This window comes from Anas platyrhynchos, chromosome 3 (genome assembly GCF_047663525.1).
Source record: "Anas platyrhynchos isolate ZD024472 breed Pekin duck chromosome 3, IASCAAS_PekinDuck_T2T, whole genome shotgun sequence".
Classification (NCBI taxonomy): Eukaryota; Metazoa; Chordata; class Aves; order Anseriformes; family Anatidae; genus Anas; species Anas platyrhynchos.
Genome location: NC_092589.1, coordinates 78060691 through 78084549, shown reverse-complemented (window position 1 = coordinate 78084549; position 23859 = coordinate 78060691). Strand labels below are relative to the sequence as shown.

Below are 23859 nucleotides of genomic sequence, written 5' to 3'. Positions count from 1 at the left end.
TGTCTCCTGCCATGTCATCCCTACACTGTGTTCAGGGCCATGTGATAAGTCTGGCTAAGGACTTATAAATGCTATTTTTTTTCCAAAATATTTTCATACAATGAAACTAGCCCTTGCTTTGGGCAAAGACCTTAAAGTACATGCGCTTCCCCCATGGAGTCTCTCTGAGGATTATTTATTTTCACACCAGTAGCATTGTTCCCAGAGAGGAGCAGGGACCCCTCCTCCTGTCCATGGTTAAGCGCAGTCCTTCCTGAGCTTGCCCTGGAAATCCTTCCTGCAGTGTTGAAGGGAGAGACAGACAGTGATAGTGTGACCCAATTCACAGCACAGCAGTGGCCGAGGTATTTGCCTGGTGAGGTGGAGGTTTAACTCACTGGCCATTACAGTTCCAGGGACTCCCCACTCTCACACTTAAGTTAGTAACACTTGGTTAGTTCACGGGCCTGCAGAAAGCAGGGACATTCAGAAGAAGGACACGAACCAGAAAGGTATTTTAGATCTGTTACTTATAATTTACACACCAATGACATACGGCATAAAGACAAAATATACAGATTTTCATACATATATATACAGGGTTCAACACAGTGCACAATTTAAAGTTATGTTACAATTAAGTGTACAATTTTAAATATGGCTTTATAAACTAGTAGTAATAACAGTGCTAAAATAATGTATCTCTCATGTAAGTACATAGACAAATAACATAATGCAGCTACAGCATTAAAGTCCTCATTTAGCAATGTGATACTTCATTTTGTTAGGAAAAACTTGTACACCATGTATAGCTGGGTATCTCCCTCCCCCCATACCCATCCACCCGTGCTTTATTCCTGCTGGATTGCACACCCTGTAAGTTAAAACTTTGGGACCTGTATTCTTCAAGTATTCTGGAAAATAAAAACCTGTACAGTCGAGGAAAGATCAGTCACAAGAATGAACTAAAAAGGGAGGGAAGAACACACGCAAACCTCGTGCCCAGTGAAGCTTAAAAAGCTTTTTCTTTTTTTGTAAAAGAGTTAAACAAAATACAAAGGTCACATCTTGTCTGCCTTACTCTAGGGAACAGTCCCATTAATGAGAAGTGCAAAATTCTGGGTCACTTGGAAGCTTGGTCGGAAATTTCTGGCCCTGCTGAAGCAAACAACGCTTCTGCCAGTGACTTCAAGGGGGCAGGATTTGGTTCTGTAGAAGTTGAATGCTTTTAGGAAGCATACACTCTATTGCTGCTTTAGTTTGCTGAGCTGAATGTGGAAATCATTAGAGGAAATCCTACAGTCCTTTGTATGCATGAGTCAGACTCAATGCTCATAATGTGGCCTTAAAAATTTGCAAGTTGGGCAAACGGGACGTGGTACTTACAGCTTAGCACCGCAGTGACTCACTGAACGTTTTTATCGATTAAGATTCCCATGCTGTACATACAGACATCCCATTTCTTCTCCAAACACCTCAGGGAACTGTGAAAATCTCCGCCAAGAAGTTCTTCACCTTGACACGTGCAGCAAAGGCGTGCAAGCGAAGCCCTCCCTGATGGATGTCTAAGAGAGCATCGCTGAGACAGGCCTGATTTGTGTTGCAACACTTCTCTCCGCTAAGGCAGAGCCGTGAGGAGCAGGGTCACTAGCCTGAAACTCAGCTTCGCAGTAACCAGTAGCTGAAGCACAGCACACACGTGGACTGGGAGCAGCAATAAGCTGCTGAAAACCACTGCAGTCACCCAAGGGTACCTCTGGTCCTCCTGGACCACACAAGGCCAGACTGTGCTACCTGGGTGTTCCTCCAGGTCGCAGCCACCAACATGCATGGCCATGACCCACCCCTATGCTATGTGTCTCCAGCCCCCTGTGCCAGCTACTGGGCTGTCCGCCCTGATTCTGCACTCACAGAGCATAATTTATTTTGATTATAAGCCTAATTCATGATTTTGTTGTATTTGGAGACGGAGGGGTTAGGCTAAACAGCTACTTGTCAGAAAAAAGATTCAAATTCTTCTTCAAACATCTAAGGGCAAGACCCACTCAAATTCATCCCCTGCCACAGAAATTCCACTTGCGAGCTGCCCTGCATAAATCTGCACGTAACACACTTTTCCAGCAGGCAATATTTTGTACGGCTCGGTATCTGACAGATACAACCCTTTCAATGAAAACAGTATGAAGCTGTCATGATTACTTGAGCAGACATCACTGACAAAAGGAAATTTGTGCCTGAACTATTGCTGCAGAAATATTTCAGGCAATATTTTTTTCAAAGAGAATACAGATCTGGAGGGACACTGCCAAGGTTTTAAAGATCAAAACGTGTGACTTGCAGTGTTATAATTGGATGCGAACAGTCCTCCAGATCTGAAACATCAGGTTCGGTTTGGTTTTTAAATCAAGCACCACATTTGTACGATTTCTGTAGGACCTACACATCCCAGCATCTGCTTCCCCACTCAGTAACAGTGAGCTCTGCTGACAGAGCCAGCGACGCCGACACTGACAGACAAATCCATCCTGACACGACAAAGCGTTACACAACCAAACACTGCAATTCACAGCAGAAACAAAAAAAAGAAAGGGAAAAAAAAAAAAAACCACAACAGGCTGTTTTAAACTTAACCATATTGGAAACGCAGGGGGTTCTTTAACCTCCTGCTTGCCAAATGAGAAGCCCACTTACCATTGCCTTGGAGCAGCACTACGGAAACAAGTGCAATACGTGGCCTTTGGCAGTGTTTAAATTAAAACAAGGGGGCAGAACCACGCTGCCCCACAGCAGCAGCAAGAGCTCCCCAGCTCTTCCTCCAGGTCTGGAGCTGGCGGCTGTGATGCTCTCCAACTCCCTGCCCTGCAGGGAGTCCCCAGCATCACCTCAGGCATGACGCTGTGGCCTCCTTCACCCCCAGCTTGAAAAGGCCGTCGAGCCTCACAGGGTTGTCCCAGGTTTCACCACTACGGTGACACCTGATTTCTTGCCTGCCCTGCAGCACAGCCAGGACCTCCGGGATGCTTGCAGTTTTGACCAAGGGACAGTGAGGGCAAGAAAAACAAACAAACAAATAAATAAATAAAAGTAAGAACCCAAGGGAACGGCATGGAGCTGGGACAGGGGAGGGTCAGGCTGGGGGTTAGGGAAAGGTTCTGCACCCAGAGGGTGGTCGGGCACTGGGACAGGCTCCTCAGGGCAGTGGTCACAGCACTGAGCTGCAGGAGTTCAAGAAGTGTTTGGACAGCACTCTCAGACACATGGCCTGTTTTTTGGGTGGTCCTGTGTGGAGCCAGGGGTTGGACTCAGTGATCCTCGTGGGTCCCTTCCAACGCAGGACATTCTGTGATTCCATGATTCTCTCCGACAATTTGTAGTTCTGCACAGCCCCTCAGCACGGAGATAAAAAATAGAAATGATCAAGGGGTAAAAACAACACTGCAGGCCTAAGGTTTGAAACGTTGCTCTTTTTGCAGAATTTTGGAAGCTTAAAAATTCTGTTTATGTTGAAGACAACTCTTGTATGCTTTCCCCATTCAAACCAAAATGAACTAAACTCTTTCATAGGTGTTAAAGCAAGCTCTTTTTTAGACGTTTTCCCCCCCGGAAACATTTTGCCAAGACAAGCTTCCAAAAGAAAAAGGCTTAGATTAAATCCTTTAAACAGGTCTAAAAGTCAGTATTTGCTTCTGGGCAGGATACACACACCCAAGGATTTCCTATCAGACCTTGTCAAAACACTACACGTATAAATCCCTACAGAGATGCTGTTCCCTAATTTCACCCCTAGTTTGAAACATGGCCAAGCACAGAAACATAGTATCTGGAGTAGCTGTCATGAGGAAAAAGCTACTTAGTGAGTAACTTCTCCTTTAAAATAACCTGAGTAGTTCCTAAGAAATGGAAGGCAAGTGACATGCTACAGAATACATTCACCTAACTGATTAAAACACTGAAAAAAATCTCAGCTGACAACAAGTTCCTCCCCCTTCCCCAGCCCCATCAGATCTGTTCTCCTTGTTTCACTCTTCTGCATCACGGTGCCTCGCCGCACTTGCCAAGGTGAAGTCAAGCCCCTGTGCAGGATTAATCCCAGAGTATTTCTCACCATACCGCTCCTTTTCACACTGAAACATGAACACACAGATATTATATATCTATATTATAGAGAGAGAGTGATGCCCTGCTCTGCAGCAGCACCAGATCCTTGGCAGGAGCAATTCTGGCAACAAAGCTCTGGGCCAGCCCCCCGGAAGACCTCCAGACATGGGAGAAGACCACGATGTGACACCAGCCTCACACCACGGTGGCGATGCCGATTCCTGTGCCTGCTGCCATGCACAGCCATGTGATACCCTAATCCAGCTGCACACACACACACAGGTAAAATTACACCGCTGCCTTCTGGCTGGCTGCATTTTGGGAAGTCACAAGCATCACTGCCACTGGCAGATCTGTCAGCCCAGGGAAATGACAACAATGAGACCATCTGCTGAACTCAGGCTGGTGTTTTAATAATGGGGACTCGTTGCTGGGACTCATCTGCTATCCACAGGGGCTCCATACCTGGAAACACGTTCTCCTCAGGCTGAAAAGATGGAGAAGGCATAGCCTTCAGACACACAGCTTCAAAGCTCACTTCACAGCAAAATAAATGAGAGGATCTCTATCAGAATTTCCACCATGAGTGTTTTTTAAAGAGGAGCTTCTTGACATAGATGCCTGTTACCCAGAACGTCAGTACCTAACTGTTTGCAGGCAGCATCTGCCCTGACTTATCTAGGAAGTTTCACAGATGTATCAGACCATCACCCCTTGTGCTTTCAAGCCCAAGACTTTTCTTCTTGTGACCTGTTCCTGTGCTTAGTTTCCTGAGAAGGGTCCCAAGTAATCAGTTAATACCATTGTCCTCCTCAGTTTGGGTTTGTTTCACAAATGCTGCTTGCCCACAACAACAGAGGCTGGAGCAGAGCCCCAGGGAAATGTGTGAGGAATTTAGGAAGTAGATGCCAGTTCACGCACACCTCAGACAAACTGCAGCAGCTCCCAGGCATGGCAAGTGACTGCAGACTTGTCCCTCCACTTGCAGAGCCACAGCTAGCTGGGTGTTCCCCACAGCAAGCATTTTCCTCTGATGGAAAAACTCCACAGCCCATGAAAGGAACATGTCCTTTGAAAGCTGGAGCTAGTTCAGGCTCCAGACTACCAAGCCTACCAACAATTAGCATCCTAAAGCATTTGCATCCTGTCTATTCCCAGAATAGACATTTAATATTATTTTTTTTTTGCTGAAGGGTCCTGATTCATGGAACTGTAATTCACTGAGAAAGCCCTGATTAAACTACTTTCAACAGGCTACCGCCAACGTTTGCAGGCAAATAATTGATTTTACACACATGTTTACAAAGACAGAACCATCTGTAATTTCCATATGCTTTCTCTCCACTTAAAATCAACCGGTCAAGGCCAAGCAACACAGGTGTAGATGTTAAACTTCGCACAAGTGGGCAAACCCAATGCATCCATTCTCACCTCAGACACTGTGACAACATGTACACCCAGCATGCAGGTAGCTATCAAGTAAAATTCTTCCAAGACTTCACCAAATCAACACAGCATCAATCATTTTCTTCCACAGGAGAAAAGTGTGCCAGTAATGCCTCTTCCACTTTCGTCCTCAACCCAATCCCGTGAAGATATCAACACAAACCAGCTCTTACAAGTGCTCTGCCACCTGGATGCTTCTCCCACCCAGCTGTGGGATTTGTTTTTCAGTGAGAGCAAAAATGTAGATTGAATGGTCCCATTGCCCTCTGGACCTCCAGTTTGCCCATGAGTGTTTTAAATAACTGTTTACCTTGGTTCCATCTGAACAGTTACACAAAATGAAATAAGATTGAGACAGTCCAGTCCAACATGTGACAGCTAAGTCAAGCACAATGGTCTCTTGGAGGTGGTACAGACCTCCTCCCAGCCTGGAGCAGAAAAGAAATCAGACTGGTCCCAAGAAACAGCTTGTCTGCAAAACGGGAGATGCTTGTACACATCATTTGCATTGTTCGTGATCTCTGTAGTCATCCATGTCCACATCCGAATCAAAGAGCGAGTGTCCAGTGTAATCTGTGTCAGGGGTATGAGAAATACTGTTCCCTTCCTCATCAAATGTTTCTGTCCTTGAATAAAAACTGAAGTCCTGCAAAGGGGAGTGAGTCTTGCTTGCTTCACTGCTTTCTTCGGATTCATACAGAGTGTTATCATCATCATGGTGCCACTCTGGCCAGAATTTCCTCCTTATTCTTTCACAATACATAGCAAGGTTAATCAGTTCACCTGCAACACAGCACAACAGACTCCAGTAAATACATCCAGTCAATAACACTTTAACTCACCGGCTGATGCAGGAACATATTAGCATAGTTTGGAAATAAATTGTGCAGGTTCTTTCCAAAGAGGTACCTGAACCTTGTTTCAAAATGGCAAGATCCAGTCAATCCTCTCAGTGGCTGTTCACATAACTTAAAACACACACTATTAACCCATACGCAGTAAGAAAGGTTACACTGAAATGAACATAAATGCATGTAACAGAATACCTAACCTAAATACAATATCTACAGAAATAAATCAAGACAAGACACTATTAGTGTAAGATTTTCATGTCAAAATTCTTGCTTATTTAGCAGAAGCATGGTTTCTAAAGTCAGGACTTGATGCTACATTTACAATTAATTTATTTATTAAAATCTCGTGAATTTGGATGTTTTGGGCTTGCACCACCAGATGGCAGCGTTGTCTGCAAGGTAAATTCAGGGGTTTGGTTTTTATACAACTCGCCTCTGATGTTCCTAGCCCACAGAAGTATGTTATGCTCTATGTTTATATGTATACGTATGCTTAAAGAGAAGAATTTATGAGGAAACTTCAACGACCAAAGAAATAACAGCATATTAGAGGGATTATGTATGAGTATATGGAACCAGCACTCATAATGTAACACAGCATGAGTAGCTGGATGTGTACAGAGAATCATCCGTGCTGCTTGGGCATTTATATAATTTACCATTCCCTTCTCTTAGATACAAAATAGTTCAAACATCATTTTTCTTGAAACCCATGGACCCTTTAGAATTCTATCTGTCCCCTCAGACATCAAGAGAAAGAATTATATGGACTCTATCTACGTCCTTCATAAAAAATCTCAAGTATATTTTTTCCTCCACTCAAAGTGCTAGTAATAGGCAAGTCTGTGCCTCCAAACTGTTGCCTTAATGGTACCTCTTGCTCAGAGTAGGTCTACAGATCAGATTCATTCCTTTCACAGCTATTTCACATCCTTCGTTCTTTCCATTTTTCACAGTGTGGCTTTATTCTGCATAGTGACGCCAAGATGCTCCCACCAGACTTTGACACGCATATGCCACTCCACAAAGGAAAAAAGAAGTTGGGGCAGGAGGAGGAGCTATGTTGGTTTCCAATTCATGCAAAAACAAAGAAACTCCAAAGCCAGACTGGAATCTTTTCCTTGCCCAGCATCCTTAGTAGCAACAAAGGCTCTAATTGCACTGGGACAACAGTGCTTGCAGTTCTACTGTCAGTGGAAACTCCTCAGTTCAGCAAAATTTGGCTCATGGCTTCTAATACTTTACCCAGCATTCATTCCATAGAGGCATTTGGTCTTTGCTATGTTAAACAGGGAAAAGATCAAGTACAGGAACAGAAACAATCACCATGCAGAACATTAAAGTGAAAACAAACAAGAATTTTAAGGAAAAAAAAACCAACATTGCAGGATATAAGTGCTACATCAAAGGCAAGAACAGCCTAGAATGCAGTTAAGTGCCCCTGCAATCTTCAAATAACCTTACAAGGTGCTCCAAGTTTAAACACAGCAAATGCCACCAAGAGTCTTTGTTCTGTTTTGTTTTTTTCCCCTTTGTCGGAGATCACTTAAAACCTCTTACCTTTGATTAGCCTCTCTGGTCTGGTCCCTGGTAGTGTCCACATTGCCTGGGCCAGATGCCCAAAAACGGTGGCATCAACAGTGGAAAGGTTTGGTCCCATAATGTACTTCTTGTCACCTGTAAATACAACAGCAAACGTTTCACTGGGGAAATGGCAGTGAAAATCTGGATTTTTCCCGTTATGTCCTCAACACAATTTTTATAGAAAATCATTTAGTTCAAAGACAGAGATTTGCTATTGATTAGGGTTCAAAAGCTGATCCCAGGCCTCAGTAGGTGAAATCCATTTGTGCAGCTTGTTCAGACTGACACTGATGCATCGCTAAGACTCACTGTGACTGCTCAGAGCAGATCTGCATCTCCAGGAGAGGCAGGAGACATATGAGGACACAGCAGATAGAGGAGAAAGCAGCCGTGGGCAGGAGCAAACAGCTTGGAGCTTGGAGTGAGTTTGCCAAGAACCTCTCGCCAGGCGACACCGCTTCAAGGACGGCCACGAGGCTCTTCCCACTCACTGCCCCCAGCTCCATCCCAACACGACACGCTTGTGGAAGGCACCAGGAGGAGTCCTGGAGCATCCTCACTTCAGAGACAGGAGCCCCACAGACAGCAAACAGCAAAGCAGGCTCTCCCCACGCCACCGCCGCAGCTTCACAAACTGAGAGCGGGGTATTTCACACTCAGCCACAGCACGGACAGCGGGCTCAACAGACCACCAGCCCTCCTCACACACACCTTCCCCACCTCCCGGCACTGCCTTCTGACCAGCAGGGACACAGCCACGGCACTCCTGGTGCATGGGCAGGGGGAATGGCAGCCACGTGGCACTGCCCTGGTCTGCAGGAAGGATGTGCCTGCTCCGCACACCTCTCTGGGCACCCGGCCGTCGTGATGGTCCTGTGCAGCTACCAGAGCACACACAGACAGCAACTAACTAAGACAGGGAAGAAAATCCTCTTTCAAGGAGGCCATTCACAAAAGGATGATCCAGTACCAGCTTGCTGCCTCAGCTCAGGCATTAGCCCCGCAGCACAGGCAGCAAGCAGGGCACACAAGTGAGACATGAGGCATTTCAGGGGGTCAGGTTAGATGGCTGCCTTGGCCCTGCCTTGGCCCAATGTGCTATAAAGTGTGAAATGCTGCCCATAATTGAATTTTCCAAATCCAGTTATCCCATCTCCCCAGGACATTCTTCCCTTGTACAACACAAGCTGCCTGTAATTCAGCAGGTTATTAAATGTTAGGGTTATTGAGCGAGCTTAGAAAAACTGTCCAGCGGTGAAATACAGCAAATTCTGAAGTACAGCACAACATAATCTGCTATCCCCCTGTACTACAACGTAGCAAAGCAGTGCTCAGGAATAAGGAATAATGGTAACTTCCTACAGCAAGCCAGATGTGGTAGCAAAACAGAGCTAACTCTCCCCAGCTCGGCCACGGTTATCCAGATAATCCAAAGGTCAAATATAATGACTGTACACTGACTAATCTGACTGACTAATGGGGAAAAAAAAAAGTACAATATTCAGCTGATAATGTAGTAAAGTAACAATAACATAGCGGGTGCCCATGGAGGCTGTACAAAACCCAGGCAGACACGATGTTCCCATCAATAACCTGGAACTGGGCGGCAAGGCCCTGCTGGGAGCACATGCACCACGCAAAAAGAAAGCAGCGTGGTGGCAAAAAAACGAAGGGCAGTCGCAGGGCTGGCAAACGGGGCCACGAGCAGCACGCAGCATGCAGGCACATGCGGAGGTGTAGGAGCCGCGGGGAGGTCTGTCCAGAGAGTGTGGGAGGCGGAGAGAATGCAGAGGGGAAAAAAAAGGCACATTTTTTTGCAAGATTTGAAGAAAACACCTTAGAGAGAAGCTTGAGGATTTTCAGCCATTTTTCCCATCAAAACCAAAAGCGAGATTAATGGTTTGATTACAGCATTTATCTTCACAAGGAGAGGCTGCCTGAAGGCTGAGACCGGGCAAGCTCTGAACTGAAACTGGACAGCTTTTGGTGATGATCAACACCTGCCACCAATTACTGATGAACACAGTGGCATTTCCACCTCCTGAAATCTTCTGATTAAAGCTGGATGCCTTTTGGAAAGACCCGCTTCAACCAGAAGTGAGATGCCTCAGGACAGCAACCCATTCGTAGAGACCCGACTGGATGATTCAGAGACCCAGCTGAACTCCAAACTATGAACTTGAGCATCACTATAGGCTCCAGAGTCAAAACGATACAAATAAATCCAGGAACAGACCCAAAAGCAATTACAGAGAGGCAAACATGGTAACAGCTATACCAGGAAAAGGTTTCGGCTGAAGAAGTTCCTCCCAGCAGGGCCACCTGCTGCTCAGCTTCTCCAGAGGACCATAACGGGGATCACAACGCAATCAGCTCTCAGCAGATTGCAGCCCAGAAGCTCAGTGCAGACAGCTCCAGTTCAGACTTCAGCCTGAGCTACACAACTGAAATGAGGCTCCTGTGGTTCTAGCTGAGTGAGGGCAACCTTAAGACTACCTGTGCACAGCATCCACCCATGACAACCAGCACACCTGAACCCATCCATTTTGACAAACCACCTCCTACCTACAGCTTTGAATAAAGCTGCTCACACCAACCAAATACAGCAAAGTCCGGCTCACCAATGTACCACCTGCAAAGGACTTTCGAATGGCAGCCTCACAATAATCTATCACATGGTAACGAGTCCCACTAGGAAAAGAGATTCCCCAAAATAAGTAAGAGGTTACGTTTGACAAAATGAACACTACGATGTCCTGAATTCACACAACAAAGCGTTCATCCAAAGCCACAGGCCACATTCTGCTCCTTTAGATACAGACGATGCACAGAGAAGCAACCTGCCTACTCCTCTAGAGAAGCAATTTGGTGACAAACAGCGAGGAAAGAAGCCCCGTCCCCTTGGGAGTGAAGGTGGCGCTGAGGGCAGCATGGCCTCCACCTACTGACAGAAGCAAGCTCATCTGTGGGTGCGAGCAGGCTGCCACACATGGGTGACCTCACCCCGCGGGCTGTGCTCAAGCAGAAGGCGAATCGTTTGCTGTACGTTACCCAGGAGGCTCGCTAGAGTCCGCATGTCCTTCTCCATCAGCGTGTACATCTCCTCCTCCGAGAAGCGGCCGATGCCGTGGCCGTACATCTCCCGCTTCACGATCCCCTTGGTCAGGTGGCAGAGAATCCACTTCAGCAGGTCACTGAGGGGGCCGTACACTGAAATCATCTTCTGCGTCTCATGAAGGTTTTCCACCCACTGGCAATACGCCAGGGTCCTGGAAGGATGCACAAAGCAAGTTGTAAGAGTCGTCACCCTGCAACAGCTCCCACAAAGGTCAGATTGTTTTAATACTAGATGCTCTCTGCCCCGATGCAGAGCTAGTGCCCCATGAAAGCAGACCTTGGTGCACCTCGGGGTGCCAAAAGGGTTTATTAGCCAAAGCTGACCAACTGCACAGGCCTAGGGAAAACAAAGAAAAACTGAGAAACCAACCTCTCCTCCCACCAACCTGTTCTCCTTGCTTTCTATACTGCTAGAATTTAGCCAAGCAGTAGCTTTGCACCAACAAAAATACTTTATGATTTCTCATAAAGATCTCTGCTCTCTTCAGAGATTAGCAATGACACCACCTTTACAAAAAAAAAAAAAAAAAAGGAAACTGAAAAGGTGGTCGCTCTCAGGTTATTTTTTTCCGGCATTTTTCCTTCCCCTAACGAAGATGTTGATCTTGTATGAGACACACTTCTAAAGGCTTCTGCTGTGTCTCAGGCTGCACTGCAGCTTTATTAAATGGCAAATGCATTACTTCAAAAGGTCTTTTCATCAAAATTTGTCTTACCAGCTATATGTTTCGTTTCCCACAATATTTTTTGTGCTTTATTAATACTATAGGCAAAGAAAGTCATTTGTTGCTGTTGCTACTTTGACTTTTCTAATGCACAGCACCTTCTGACACAAGACTTTCTGAAGAAACAAGAGACCACATGACTTGTGACAGAAGTTCAAAGGGTACTGAAAGATGGGCTAAAGACATCTCAAAGCATACATGACAAATGTTTGAAGCCAACAACAGGGTCTCAGAAATATTGGGAATTTATAGCCATGTTCCATTATATTTTTTACAAATTTCCGAACTGAAAAATTTTAAAAAGTAGGCTTATGTATTTCAGATGGTATGAAAAAAACACTCATGAGATATGATAAACTAATGAAGCTAGATAGAAAAGCTGGAATATCAGAAGTTGCAAGTTCACATATGTAAAATATTAAATAGTGTTTAATAATTAAATGTTTCCATTTCCACTATGATTGGAGCTCTTTTTTTTTTTTTAAGTTCAGAATATGACTTCAGTAGAATTCTACATATTTCTACTTGCCTGTAATCTCCTTAGTGCCTATATGGATCAGCTAATTCAAAGTATAAGAAAAAAAAGAGAGGCATCTCCTGGAATACTCCCACTTCTTTTTTTTAAACTTGCATGCTTTATCAACCTCCAGTATACCATGACCAGAAGGTGAATTCAGCACTACCATCAGGGAAAAACTACTTTTGCACAATGAAAAATGCTCCAATCTTTACATTTTCACAAATTCCTTATTTGAATTACTAATAACATGGGGTAGAAGGAGCATATTTGGCATAAGAGCTGAAAAAAAAAATCCACTTAAAGCTCAAATTTGCAATGCTCTCAGAAAGGATGAAAGGCATTTCAATTCTACTAAAAGCTGTCCCCTGCAGACAATGTCTTCTGCTCAAACTGATTTCATTAAAGCCAGTAACAGTGAGGCCCATGCAGTCGTTGGTGCAAATGCATGAACAGCAAGGACCAGAAATGCACCTGCTTTGTTTCTGACAGCTTTTACCCTCACCAGGTTTCTCCACAACCTGTTGTGCTGGATCAGTATGACGACAGCATCCCACTGATGGCTCACATACCTCAGTGCAGGCTCTTCGAATGGAGACGTTGCACAATTCTTAGTGCTCAAAATGGATGAATCAACCAAAGTTTTGGGGCAAGTTTTAGCAAAGCTCGGTTCGAAACAAAACTGGGTTTAGAAAGGGCCACCAGAATGAAATGGGGAACATGAAACCAGCAAGCACGGGAGCAAACGGGTACTGAAATACCAGAAGCATCAACTTTGGCTGAAAGATGTGCTGCAAAACTGCTTTGCCCCAGGAACAGACATAAAAGGTGAAACAACTTCGGAAACATGGGAAGAAAACTGGGCTGAAAACCTAAGGGCACTTCATAAAGCAGAACATTTCAGTAGCTGTGTTTCGCAGGCCTGGGAAAGGATGCAGGCCCTTGGATGGATACAGCTTTGAAGGGGAAGAAAGAACCTGGTCTTGATGAGAACATCAGGAAACAATTACAAGTATTACCTACATCCATCAGCTATTAATTATACTTTTTACTTGAATAAGCTGAGAGAAACCTGCTCTCCAACAGCACAGCTGTGCATCTGACTATGAAGGCCCTCATTCCCCAGCATGGATCTCATTGGCTTCACCTGGCCACTCTGCAGCACAGTTTTAGTTGCTTTATGACAATGGGGCTCACCATAGAGAAGGACAGCAAGAAAAACACGACAAAACCAAGCAAAAATGCAGAAAGGAGACTCTGCTGTAGTATTTTTGAAAAAAATCACACCAGTCCAACAGCCCCTCCAGCCCTTCCAGGACTATTATGCACTCTGACTCCATCAGCTAGCTGGCACCACACCAAGTCATCAACCATGCCCAGGACAGCTTTAATTTCATGAGACAGGACAAATAAGGTTTCCCACAAAGCTAATTAGCCTGTCCTACAAAACAAGAGCACATTTCCCTAACATTCACTTGCTTGCTCTGGGGAAGAAGGTCTTTGGGTTTGGAAGAGGCAGATACCAGATGAAGAGTTAACGACCCGGACGGCGATGCAGGAAAAGCAGAACGGCACCAGATTTTGGTAATCCCATCTCAGCTAAGTCATCAAGCACGATCTTGGACGTGTGCCTGTCGGCTCTGAGTGAGTAAAGTTGTCGTGTCCCAGATCTCAAATTTATGTGGGCAATGAAGCCAGCTCAACAGATTACTGCTGAGTTTACGCCTGTAATTTTATGGTTCAGAGCACGCAAAAGCACAGAAAAAAAGTAGGCTCGGATTTAGAGGGACAGCTAAAGGTACTTTTAAAACTAGCTTTATGGGCACTTTGTTAAAATGATTATATTCAAAGGCTGATAAAATCAGTGCTTCCCACCAAAACATGCTCCTCTGCATCCAATTCCGCCCATCATTCCTCTGCTTAGACTGCATTAGTCCAGCATTATAAAAATTACAAAAAGTTAGGAAATGCCAGAAATCAGGTAGTCTAATTCAGCATAATTATACATTTTAAACTACAGTCAGTGTTTATGGGATGCCATTTTAAATATTGGCCTGAACTGAGCATTTCAGGTAACATTAGCATTTCCGGTAGTGCCAGCACATCTGTAAAAATGTAAAAAATGTAAAAATCCTGGAGTATGAATAAAACAATAATGCATGAAAAAAATGCTACAGAGGTGAAGCAAATCTGAAGTATAAATGTAACAGCAGCTCTGGCCTCAATACATAAATCAGGAGAAGAGATGGAGAAAGTGACTCATCAGCAGCAGCTTGCCTGATTATCCCCAAACTAACTGAACTGAAAAAAAAAAAAGCATCAAGGCAAGGGGGGAAGATGCTGAAAGTGATTCGAACTGGGGGTTATTTTTCCCATCTGAATCCTGCACAGCGTGGAATTTCGTGATAGAGAAAAGGATTATAACAAATTCAATCCACCGTCAGCTGTGGACACCTTACCTGCTGTGTGACTTCTCAGAGGAAATGGCTGTTAAGCCAGCAGTGGCATTCAGGCCTCATCGATAGCAGGAGAGATGTCACTCGTGTAACTGCCTTGATGTTAAACATGCATTATATTACGCTCAATGCACGGCAGGTCTGAGTACCTATCAAAGTCAGACTCTCTTGTGTTATCGTGCCAAGCTCTTCCTGTCCTCCACTCATCACATATGTGGTATTTACATGGTCTTCTTAAAAGACAAAGCAAGAAATTGATAGATTTATGCATGTATATATATTTATAAATCACTAAGGTTGTTTTTCACAACACAGCTAAACCAATTGGATAGGTTTAGCTGGTTCCTAAGGGGCCCACAGGTCACTGCTGGGTGCGGAGATGTCCCAGGCCAAGCCTTCAGAAGATGACAGAGGTCTGCACACAGATCGAGGACCTCGTGTCAAAGCCTGGTCCCTGAGGCACGGAACTGCTCTGCTCCCATCTCCTCCTGCTGACTCAGACTCACCCCCACTCAGGTTAGGAGGTTTCTTCCCTTTGCTGATTTAAACATAGCAAAAGGCTGACAATTATAGCCTCCTCCGGGGACAGAAGCTCCAGCACCAGCCTCATGAATCTCAGAGACATGCTGTAATCCCAGTAATAAAATGGGTACACTCAATCACTCACTGGCTCTCTGCCTGACCCCTGCCAGGCATCGCAGCCTGGGGCAGAGGCCAGGTAGCTGGAGGCTGATGTTCACAACAGCCCTACACCGCTCTCAGCTCCAGCCAAAGCAGCAATTTCCACCTTTAAGAGGCACTAAGCAACCGGAGCTGCTGCTGAAGATAGGCAATTAGCTCAGCAAAAGCTAAACATTTCAGGAGGAGATGCTGAGCACCCACCAGGATTAGCTCCATCCAGAGACAGCACACCACAAGATGTTCTCTGCCTCTTCACTCGATAGATGCACTACAGGATTACTTATTTATGACGGAACTACTTTGCGTGCTGCTGGAAACAGAACTGTATTAATCACAGTTTATACTACTGCTTTGGAGGCTTGAGTTTATAAACCTTACTCTGCAGAAATTGCTTTCACAACTCCCTCACCATGGGACTTGGAGACATCACAAATGAACCCTGAGCTCCTGGTGGGAAGTGGGAAGCACCCAGGTTCAAGCACCGGTGTGAAGGAACCCCACAACCATGAATGTGATCCTGTCAGATGCAAACTCAGCCCTACACAGCTATGGCCTGATTTTATCAGTGCAACTACTCTGGTCAGGGCTGTTATCCAGGAGTTACAGCTGGACCTTTCACTATGCTGCAGAAAAAAAAACAACATGCCCTAGGGAATGTGAGGAAAACTCACCTGTGGGACTGAATACAAAAGGCAACAGGGATGTGCAACCAGGCATGCACATTCTTATTTCTATTTCTTCTAGCTTAATCCATCTACTTCAATGCCATCTCCTTGCTCCTTGCCCCCTATACTCCTTTATTTCGTGCCCAGCAGCATTGAGTCTGCTCAGTGGATGGACAGACATCAGCTTCACAAAGGAAGGAAGAGCGATTTATAATTGGGACACACAAAAGCCGTACAAGTTTGTCATCCGTAATGTTGCATTTAAAGCAGTTAAGTCCACGGACCACGAAACAAACAATGTACTTAGGCAAGGAGATGGAGCATTAGGGGCTTAAAAGGCCTCACCTTCCCTCCAGCTGCTACAATAATGGAAGAAAAAAAGTAAAAAAAAAAAAAAAAAAGTACATTTGCAGATGACAGGTGTCTAAGAGCTGTGGTCAGCTTTTTGAAGACACGTCACTGCAAATGGGTATAAGCAGTGAAAGTCACAGGCTGGGATTTCATTTTGAAACCACATCATTTCAGCCTGCCTACTGAATGCTACATTCCTTCCCAGGAAACACTACAAATGGTTTGAAGGACTACACATACACATGTTCACCTGTTGCTGCTCTTCTTCAATAAGAAAATGAAAGAAAGAAAAAAAACAACAAGGTAAATGCATTCAAGTTAAATCACACACTTTTGGAGAAAGTAAAATGCTGTGTGAATGCAAGACTCAGTACAACAGGAACTTAAGTGCACGCTAGAAAGCAAATGGTTGGGAAAAAGCCTTATGCCTACTGAGGTATCCCATGCAGCATCCAGGACACCACATCCACCTGCTACTTCTGTGGATCCAGTCTGCAAAGGACACTTAAAAACACACTGAAATGAAAAGTTGGGGCGCAGGAGGAGGAATAAAAATAAAATAATAAAAATTTAAAAATCATAGATACTATTTTCAAAAGCGTCAGTAAAATGCATAGAATATCAGCAAAGTTATATTTAGGTTTTTCATTCATATCTATACTCCAGCTTCTGAGGATACCACACGTAATGTTGTGTCCTTATCAACTGGTGCTGCTGCCAGCAATACTTACTAACAGGAATATTCTGCGTTACAGGAAAGGCAATAATCCATACTCTAATCACACACACAGACAATAAAAAAACAGTAACTGCAGGAAAACAATATTTTGGCTTCACTGTAAATGTTGGGCATTATTTTTTGTTTCCCTTCTCAAACCTCGCCTGTTTGCAGCCATCTTGGCTTTGCTCCTCATTGACCAGGCTGTTCCCATGTGGAGGTCACACGGAGGAGGACAAACAGCCCACTGCTGCTTCCTTCTGCAACGCCGACTCCTTACCTTGCCTACACATCACTACAGCTCTCGGGGGAGCTGCTCCTGACTCATAGCATAAGCAGAAAGAAGCAGCAGCCTTCCACAGTGAGAAGAGCTGTGAAATTAATAATTGTATAACTGCAATAACCGCGAGACAAAATGAGCATTCCCTAACAGGCAAGAGCGCAGGTGCAGGTCTGACAGCAGAACACAAGCAGCTTTTCCATGCAAGCTTACCAATAGAAGTGCTCCTCCACCATTTTTGTCACTGCTCTGGAAACAGCTCGTTCACGTGGACCCAGGTTTTTATTTAAATTCACTCCGAGTTGCTCTTCCAAAAAGTCAATAATGAACTCAGTGCCAGATACTTTTTTGTGATTGTATTCAATCCATGGCATTTTTCCTTGAGGGGAAAGTTTTCCATCAAAATAGTTCTAAGAAAAAAAGCAAATAAACAGACAAAAAAGGCCCTTCAGATTCTGTTTCAATGAGAATAAAGCTTTTTAATAGCTTTCTGTGTTTTTAAAAGTAACATTTTTTAATTAATACACCAGATTAACTGTACCTATACAAACAGAGCAGTGGCTTTAAGTGATACCAAAATAGTTATTTCCAGGTCCTGCAATGTCTTACAAGCTTCCATATTAGAAGCCACGTGGTTTAATATTACTTAAGTACCTGGGGTATTTAAGGGGTTGGAGATGCTCAGATCTCCCACAAGATTGGGTTCATCATTCTAAACAAGTTTTTAATCACAGGAATCACACCTTAATTTGGCTCATACACAGAGCAGCACTTTTTGTATTAAAATTATGTTACTAATACTAATTCACTGCCTGTCTCAGTGAGCCCACAATGAAAGGTTTTTTATCATTTTATCACTCCTTCACCGGGCAGGAGGGAAATATGCCTTTACATGTGCTTCTGCAATTTCCTAACTTGGAAATCTCTCACATTCACAGCCAGGGTTGTTACAATTGGATCTACAATTGGGCCAGCAGCACTGCTGAGCACAGCACGAGCACACTGCTGAATACTAGTACGTGTCCTCAGAGCAGCTCTTGTACGGATGTATTAATGTATTTTCTCCATTTTCCAGTTGGAGAAGGTGAAATAGAGAGATGAGAGAATTTATGCCTCATCTAACAAACACGAGAGGTATGCCTGGCTTCCAAAATGCCATCAGATATTTGATCTCAATTCTCTCTTGCTTCTGAAAGCAGGGATACAGGGCAGAACTTTTTTTCTTCTCTTGGGATTCACTTCCTCGTGTCCCGTTATTTAGCAAAATAAAAATCCTAGCTCAGAAACTGAATCAGAAAGGCTCACAACGAGCACGCTCAGTGCCCCACACCTGGCAGTCAGCCTAAGCATTTTGGGGTCTAGCTGCTAGGTTCAGGGTTAGCTGCTCTCAGCTGATCTGCCTGGGTCTCAAACATTTACCCCACACAAATCTTCTAAAGATGGGTTAAGGTCACCACACAGCAAGGAGCACACACCAGAAGGCGACCCCAGCTCGGTCTGAACACACTGAGCACACAGCACCCAGGCTGCCACCCAAAACAGGGGTGTGCACATCACAAGCAATGAGCGTCCATTCCCGGAGGCTCATCCCTTTTGGATCAGAGCAGAAGAAATGCCTAACGCTGCTGGGAAAACAAAGCCTTCTGGTCGCAGCCTTTTCCGGGACTCCTGCCCAAGCAAATATGACGGAAGGAATACCGGGTTATATAATGTCTCCTATGCTGCATCCACGCCAGGATGAACAAAGCAGCAGGATCCTCCCTGCCCGCACGTGCAGGTGACTGCCCTGTCAGTGGGAGAGACACTGAAACCACCCAGCACCTGAAACCCAACGGAGAGCGTGAAGTCTACAGCCCCTTCAGGGTGAGATTTCCCTTCCTGTGCACAGATACTGATGTTCTGCAGGAGGCAGTGGGCTTGAAGATGTGCCTATAACCTATCGCAGTTCTGTACTCCACATCGTTTGCAATCCAGAAAAAGATGGGTTTTGTTATTCAGCCACACAATTCTTCAAGCATGCACACACACATACAAATAGACTGCACAAAAATCTAGTACTGCACTGATATTATACTCCCAAAAACACAAATGATGGCCTAAGTCGCTTTAGGAAAGTTGGTATAGGCAAACCTAAAAAAATTCTTGCAGGATTTTCATGTTTTGTTACACACAGCTCATCAAACAAAAGGGGAAACATCTTTCAATGACCTGGGGAAACCTTTGTCTCTGGGCAAATCTCACATTATACTGTTCTCGTATCCACTGTTCTCAAGTGGATATTTTTAGGCTTCAAACCTCAGTATCCTTATGGCTGCTGCTAATTGCCATCAAATATTTATCAATTTTCCACTTGAAAACTGGTCCAGCTGCAAAGCAGGAAAGCCATGGTATTATTAAAAAAAAAATACCCTCATACCTCATGGTACTTTAACCTGAACTGCAGGCTACAAAGCAACTATAACAAGAGCTCCTGAGAACATCATTTACAGAGGAAATTACAAACCAAGCAGCACAGGGCACTTCTGGGGTAATTTTCTAGTGCTCTCCAGAAGAAATTAGGCTCCACATTTTCAGTTATTGTTGCTTATATTTTACTCTGCCTCATGTCTCCTCTCATAGAGAGTACCATCTTCACAGACCTGGCTTGTAAACATAATGTTTCTGATGTGCTAACACTCATCAGATTATGTAAATGTTCAAATCTTAATATTCACGAGGAAATACAGGAACACCCAAAAGACTTCCACAAGCACCAAGAACGGGTTCCTTTAAAAGGCACTTTATGAAGAAAAGCATGAAACGTTTTGAAAATACAGCTAGGTCGTATCACAGACCAGCCTGAGCAGAACGGGCTGAACTATTTTTGATTGAGAATTTGCACCTCGAAAGGCAGCGTCAAGAAAAACCAAGCACGTTATAAGAACAAATCTGTTTGGAGAAATCCAGATTAGGAAACGGTGGGAATACTTTACTTCATTCCTCCTGTCTTCTGACACACCATTAAAACATTTTGTGCAACACACAGCATGTCACTCAGTACTTTAATGTACTCCAGTAAAGTCAAAACACAAGGAAACAGAAATAGCAGTCTGAAACCTCTGCTATTTGTTCTGATCAGAAACAACTTTCTTTTGTTGTTTTGTTTGTGGGTTTTTTTTGTCACCCTGCTTCATGTTCCTCCTTTCTAAGCAGCCCCTCCCCAGGAAGGTGATGGTTCATAGCAAGCCTCTGGCTGCACCTCCCAGGCTGTTCTCCCTCCCCAGACACTCAGCACAGGGACCTGTGGTAGCTACCACTGCTTGCTCCTGCAGAGCCAAGAGCTGCACCACTCCAGCTCACCTGGTGCCCGGAGAGCTGCAGAGTTCACCTGTAACTCAGTGTGACTGCTGCTCCTGCCAGCTGCGTGGGGTACATCCTCCCTTGGAGGGCTGGGGGAGGCCACACAACTCAGACAGCGGCAGAGTCGCCCCCACAGAGAACTGGAAACACCACAGGGTCGGTGGCCGTGACTACCAACATACGCCTTCCCCTACCTGTATGAGCTGCAAGCAGCACCACATTCCTAACATAATGAAAAAAACAGAACCTACCTCCTTCAGACAAAAGAGCTGTGTCCTCAGCTCATAAACTTACCACCACTGACCTTAGGCGTAAAATCCTAGGTAGGGCTGGTAACCCCACAAACGCTGAAATTGTGTATAAACCAACACGCTGACTGACAGTACAGGAAATAGAAAGGGAAGGAGAGCCCTCTGGAAGTCCCTCTCTTCCCACAGTGCCAGGTGGCTGACTTGTACCCAGCACTAGCTTTCCAAATGACTCCATCCTGAATCACGCAAATGTGCAGCATTATCTTCTGGAAGTAATTACATCCTGCGACAGCCATCTTTTACACTGCAGCTTTCCTTAACTACTCCCCATCAGAGCGATTTTAATCATTTCAAACCTCTGAACTGCATAAACTGCTATTAGAGAAAAAACAGACGTCGCCAGGAATAGTCTTCCCTTCAGATGTGCAATTTCTACTCATATTACTCTGGTTTGAGAAGCAATGTGCATTAAGGCCTCCTGGTCCAAAGACACGTTCAAACTTCAGTATCTTTCAGGTTCCATCACTCAAAATGAGGAAAATGCATCCCATGGGACAGAAATCCCCCCAGTCTACTTCCAAATGCTCAAAAGTATATTATTCAAGTTTCATTACATCTTAAGGTAATGAACATTAAATTTCATGCTTTTGAAGACTTAAGAAAAATGTACTAATTAGGTTTTATTTTACTTCCAATGCAAAGGAGCTTAATTGCATAGGAATGTGGATGAGTATCAACCCCAAATATGAAATAAATTTGTTAAATGGTTTGTTTTCCTCTGCAAAAGACTGATCAAAATATTCTTAAGAGCACCTGGATATGCAGCAAAAAAAAAGTGACTTGAACCCATCTGGGGTGAGCACGAGGTGAGCCATGGCTCAGGCCCTTGGAGACACAGTAAAATCCCAAACTTACATTGCTTGGGGAAAAAAAAAGAAAAAAGAAAGAGAGAGAGATTTCTTCCACCGAAGATCCTTAGATACAACCTAAGATACAACAGTAATGACGACATCTGAAATGCCCTCAGTGCTTTATACAAACAGCAAAAAGACCCGTCCTGTGTTTCAAAGAGCTTGTCTTCTGCACAAGCTGCCTGGTGACACCACCACACAGCATGCGCCCAACTCGTGCCATCGCAACTGAACCCTGACATTAACAGGCAAGACAGAAAAATTGTGCTCTCCTGCCTTTCCTTCACTGGAGTACCTTGGGCTTCACCCCTCAAGGGAAGCCAGCATGGGGGGCACCCAGCCACAACCAGGGAGCCGTATTCACAGCAAGGAGAGCAGCCCCATCTTCCCTCACGAGAGGGGAAGCACCGGTGATGCGAGGTGAAGCAGAAGGGAGGCACATCTTCCTAGGAGAGCACTGGGAAGAAACCTGTGCACCGCCAGGAAAACAAGAAGCTGCAGCTATTTAATCCTGTTCTCTTTAGCAAGATGCAATTCAAAGACCATATAATACCACGCTTTAGTTTTAGTGTATTATTTAGCATTACATAAACCATGAGCAACCTTCCCACTTCAGCATTTCCAACCAAGTTAACTTCCAATGTTGACTTAGCTTTACCAATTAAATCTAGAGCTGTTCTAGACCAATTTCATTCAAGTTGTACCTTTAAAGGTTATATAGCAAATTTAACCGCAGATAAAAAAGGTTTTGATCTACCCAGCCAGCTGTATGGGTACCTCTCCCCGGATGAGGAAGACTGGGAGGGGAGGATGCCTGCTTGGTACTTCACGCAATTATAGGGAAAGGAAAGCTGTACAGATGTACCTGGTAGGGCAAATCAGCCATCCTTAAGTAAGTTTCCATTTTCAGGCAGAAAGGGGATAGACTCGGGACACCATTGTTAGGCCTCGAAAACTGATGCAGTATAATAGCATCCTTTGAATCCACCTCTTGCTCCTTCCTGTCAAGAACAAAACAGGCTTTAAAACCCCAAAATCCAGGTGCATCATACCCCAGCACATCACAGACACAAAGGAGAAATCCTGGCTGAGGCAGCGCGCGCGTCCTCCCTTAATGGCCTACCGCAATTTTTGTTGGTTTGTTTGTTTGTTATTCGCTGGATCTCGAGCCACTAAAAGCACTTACAGTGCTGCGGCAGAGAGGTTTGGCTGATCCCACACTGGAGACGGCGGCGGGTGCGCCAACACGAAGGGCCCCATCGCCTCGTCCCTCTGCAAGCCTCCCCCTCGCCCCCTCGGTAAAACCCAAGCCCTCCTTGCCCTCGGGGCTCCCCGCATCCCCCCTCGGCTCACAGGGCTGCGCCCCCGCGCCCTCCCCGCGCCGTGGAGCCGTAAGATGGCTCCGCGCCGCCCCGCTGCCCCTCACCGTATGGCCAGCAGCTCGTGGAGCAGGTAGGCGGCAGCGGCCAGCAGGGCGCCGCCGGTCAGGTACAGCGTCTTCTTCCACCACGAGTCGGAGCCCAGCGCCGCCATGGTGCCGCCCGCCCCCGCGCCCGCCAGCGGGAAGGCGACGATCTCGCCCCCATAGAGGGCGGGCGGCGGCTCCTCGGGCCCCCCGCACCAGCCCAGCGACAGGCTGCGGTTGCGGCTCAGGTCCGCCACGCAGGAGCGGGGCGCCGCCAGCCCGACCCCCCACAGCATGCTGCGGGCGGCACCCGCATCCCACGGCGCCCACCGGCCCTGCCCGGCCGAGCCGGGGAGGCTCCGCCGGCCGCCGGCCCCCTGCCGCCGCTGCGCAGGGCTGGGGGCGGCGGCTGATGCTGCTGCTGCTGCTGCTGCTGCTGCTGGTGCTGCTCCTCCTGCTCCTCCTGCTGCTGCTGGTGGTGG

The 23859-nt window shown here is 45.5% G+C and overlaps 1 protein-coding gene and 1 long non-coding RNA gene across 2 annotated transcripts in view; one reads left to right on the top strand and one right to left on the bottom strand.

Annotated features, from left to right (window-relative positions):
- Positions 1–1833, top strand: part of LOC106017661 (uncharacterized) — a 7479-nt gene extending 5646 nt beyond the window's left edge. Inside the window, exon 2 of the long non-coding RNA XR_001191249.4 lies at positions 1460–1833. This is a non-coding gene — a long non-coding RNA (uncharacterized lncRNA). The remainder of the gene's footprint in view (positions 1–1459) is intronic.
- On the bottom strand, positions 493–23859 carry FAXC (failed axon connections homolog, metaxin like GST domain containing). Its single transcript, XM_072036170.1, has 6 exons — positions 23399–23859; positions 22838–22973; positions 17685–17881; positions 11013–11230; positions 7938–8054; positions 493–6306 (listed from the first exon to the last, which is right to left on the bottom strand). Exons 1-6 carry the CDS (start codon positions 23671–23673, stop codon positions 6023–6025), a joined length of 1227 nt encoding a protein of 408 aa, XP_071892271.1. The 5' UTR covers positions 23674–23859; the 3' UTR covers positions 493–6022.